This window comes from Meleagris gallopavo, chromosome 5 (assembly GCF_000146605.3).
Source record: "Meleagris gallopavo isolate NT-WF06-2002-E0010 breed Aviagen turkey brand Nicholas breeding stock chromosome 5, Turkey_5.1, whole genome shotgun sequence".
Classification (NCBI taxonomy): Eukaryota; Metazoa; Chordata; class Aves; order Galliformes; family Phasianidae; genus Meleagris; species Meleagris gallopavo.
The window spans coordinates 57299571-57303216 of NC_015015.2; the positions used below are offsets into that span (position 1 = coordinate 57299571).

Here is a 3646-nt window from a genome sequence, read left to right on the forward strand (position 1 = left end):
GATGTGGATCACGGGGGCTTCTTCCAACTGGAGTGATTCTACAGCTCACATCCCTGCCATGCTATCCCTGCAGTGTTGCTTCATGTTAGCTGCTCACTGACACGATACAAGGGGCAAGCAGGCAGAGTGCCCAGGAATGCCAGGAATTGCTGCAAGCATTGCAGAATGGCGTGAGAAGAGGAACCGGGGATGGCCCAGCAGTGCTGTAAGGATTTGCCCAGCCCCGCTGGACTGCAGCAATAATCCCCAGCAGCCTGCACAAAGCCAGCAGCAGCACGTGCACCTCCTTGGTGCTGGGATGTGGGGATGCTCCCCCCGGCCCTAAGCATTCAGCCCCAGCACAAAAGGCAGCACGTGGCCACGCCAACTCCCCGCCGCTCCGCAGACAAAACGCTCCCCAGAGCCTCCCCAAGAAATAAAGCCCAGGAACAAAGCAGCGTGCCCACGGGCAGGTGCAGATCTCCCCAGCAGAAAATAAAATAGGAACAGCCCAAGCTCGTGGAAAGCTGGCTTGTAGGAGGGATGGGGTGAGCATGCCCCATACTTGGAGTGCTCTCAGCAGGGGCTCGACACCCTGATGCTTCCATCTACGAGGACACAACTACGGCGTAAAGTCAATTTGCAAAGCACAGAGCAGCTGGGGGATCTGTGAGCCAGCAGGATGCTGCAGCCCCAAAGGAGGAAGGAGCCATTTCCTACCACCAGCTGCATGGGGACACCAGGAAATACAGATGAATGTGGCTCAAGTGGCCACCACGGAGTCCGATGGCATTCTCAACGTGGTGGCATGTACTCCCACCACAGCTGTTGTCCACAGCAGCTTTAGTCACCCATGGCAGTGGGTTGGAACTGAATGGGCTTTAAGGTCTCTTCCAACCCAACCGCTCTGAAGTTCTTTGAAATCAGGAGCTGAAGGCCTGGTTTTAGGTCCCCATAACCCTCCAAGGACCCAAGGAAGTAGTTAAGGCTGAAGACAGCACCAGCAATGCTGAGCATGACATGACGGCATTGGAGAATTTTGGTGGGGAGAAACTCAGTGCAGTTGGCTCCATTTGGGGGACAAACATTGCAGTTAGCAGTTTTCTCCTCTCCCATTATAGCTCACCTTCTAGAGGTTGTCTCACACTCACCCTATCCTCGCATGATGGAGCAGCAGTGCAAACACATGGCTGGAGCTGGGCTGCTCACAGCCCAGTGACCAAAGCGAGAAGCTGTGGGTGCCCCATCCCAGGAGGTGCCCGAGGCCATGGATGGGGCCACGGGCTGCCTGATCTGCAGGGGGGCACCCAGCCCACGGCAGGGATGGGGGTCTTTGAGGTCCCTTCCAACCCAACCATTCCATAACTCCATGAAACACATCCTTATCACGTGCACGGCAAGGACCACATCCACACAGTAATACAACCCCAGCCTTACCCTGCCTAGGAGGTTGCCCTGGAGCAGGGTCTGCTGCAGTGCTGGGGCCACCTCCTCCAGGTGCAGTACATGACACAGGTCAGTGAGCTCCTCCTGCCCCAGCGACCCTGTGCCCGTGCTGTCAAAGCTGTCGAAGAGCTCCTTGAGGCGGGCTTCATACTGGTCCTGCTCAGCTTCATCCATCCCATAGCCTGCCAGGCTCACCTGTGGGGAGAAACACAGAGGTAAGGATTCCCACGGCACAGCACAAAGAAAACCCCAAGGGCTGATATGGAGGCAGCTTTGCTCCACGGTGCATAGCATTTGCATCCATGTTTGCTTGCATTAAGCCACCCCAGTAGCCTCCTGGATGAAGGCAGGAGCAACAGACTGCAAAGGCTCAGAGGGAAAACATAGTGAGGATCTGGGGACTTTGCACCTTGCTGGGTGATTTGCAGGTACGTATGGCCACTATAGTGGGGGCTACACCCCAAAAATCCACAGGGCTGCCATCATCCAGTCATGAGCATCCCTCTGCACATGGATCTCATCGCAGAGCATACACCTCAAAGCAGCACTTCTCCTGTTATTGGCATGTGCTCAGGGGACACATCCATGCCCATGTCACAACACTGGACTGCAGGGACCTGAGGTCAAACCCTGCCCGGAGCGCTTGGCACTGAGCACAGCACACCGTGAGGTGGCAGTGCTGGGATTTGGAATGTGGAGCATCCCAACCCCAGGGATTTATTTTGGGAGGGGGAGTGGGGAGTGAAATTTCCTGTCCAAGTTGAGGACTCGGCTGGCATCCTTTGATTCTGGCTGCAGGGTTTCCCTCCTGGCTCCGGAGGTCAGCAGCAGAACCAATGCCATAACACAAGCGCAGGGTCACACTAGCAGCCCAGGCACAGGCTATAGGGCTGTACCTGAGATGCAACTCAATTCCAACCCCCAACACCATTCCTTCCAACACAGTGGCCTCCAGGAACCCCAGGAATCAGGGAATTAGGAAACCCACAGGACAGACACAGCAGCCTGGTCCCTGATGCACAGCAACAGCGCACCTGCATCCAATCTGGGGGTGCATTGGAGGACTCGGCACCAGAAATCCCAAATGCCTGCCAGCAGAGGGAAGGCAGCAAACTGGTTCCTTGCTTCTCACCCAACAATCCCGTTTCCCACCTGCATCCAGGGCTCAGCACACATTAGACACCAGCACCACAGCCTGCATGGCAGCCCCAGCACTCACAGCACACCCGCAGTGCCTCCAGCCCCAGGATCTTCCCAGGCACTTCTAAGCCTCAAACCTTTGGGATCAGCTGCCACCTGTCCCCCACAGACCATCCCTGACTCCACATCCACACCCCCCCAAAGCCAGTTCCCCCAGCTGGGCAGCGCTCAGAGCTAAGTGCCACCTCCCAGTGCAAACCCAAGTATTGGGGTCGCTGAGCCCCCCACTGCTAAACAGACCCCAGGGATGCTGGGGGAGGAGGGATGGAAGCCATAAATCCAGCAAGGAATGAACCCACAATGCCACAGAGCAGCAGGGAGGGACGGCCAGAGCACGCCGGGCTCTGAACACAGACAGACACTGACATCCCCATGCAGCCAAGGGGGGGATTTAAGGTTTCCCAGCCTACAAATGAACAAAGGAAGGAACAAGGCACAGGACATCCCCCTCCTTCCTACCTGCAGGCCAGCGCCGCGGTCCCGCACGCATCCCGCACAACCTCCATCTTAGGCAGCTGCCGTGCAAGGTGACCCAAGATGCCTGAATTATTCAGCACTGCTTCAGGGAGAAGGATCCAACCCAACCCCACGCCTTCCTCCTACCGCCGGGCTGGGAGGCAGCAGCACAGCCATCCCACTGCTGCGGGGATAATGGGGTCAGCTGAGCCCCAGCTGCCGGTCGGGGGCACGGAGGGGAAACCGGAGCACAAAGCCCGGCTGAGAGCACACAGCCTTTCGTCTCAGCTCCAGATGGGGCAGCAGCTGAGGGAGTGGTGGGATTGGGGAGGGGGCAGCAGCTGGGCTGGGCCTCCCCCCTTCCCTCCCCATCTGAGAGGGGCTCAGCTCCAATGGGGGTCGCTTTGTTTGGGTTCGTTAAGTCCTCCAAAATGATAAACTTGGGTAGAGCGGGCAGCTTTTAGGTGAACTGCACTTTATTGTTGTTATCATTGTTATTCCTACCGTCCCAATGGCAAGCCTTTGGCAGCAAAGCACTCGGGATGGTGAGATAAGGAATTCCCCC

General features: G+C 57.2%; 1 protein-coding gene across 4 annotated transcripts in view; it reads right to left on the bottom strand.

The window, feature by feature from the left end:
• The window catches only part of NIN (ninein), a 47957-nt gene extending 46191 nt beyond the window's left edge, over nt 1–1766 (bottom strand). The window contains exon 1 of one of the 4 annotated variants that reach the window (XM_031553754.1): nt 1417–1763. In XM_031553754.1, coding sequence (XP_031409614.1) covers nt 1417–1725 — 309 coding nt within the window. In that variant the 5' untranslated portion in view covers nt 1726–1763. Of the gene's footprint in view, nt 1–1416 lie in introns of all 4 variants that reach the window. The other 3 variants (XM_031553758.1, XM_031553755.1, XM_031553756.1) reach the window with 3 other exon arrangements.
• Nucleotides 1767–3646: the final 1880 nt, after the last annotated feature.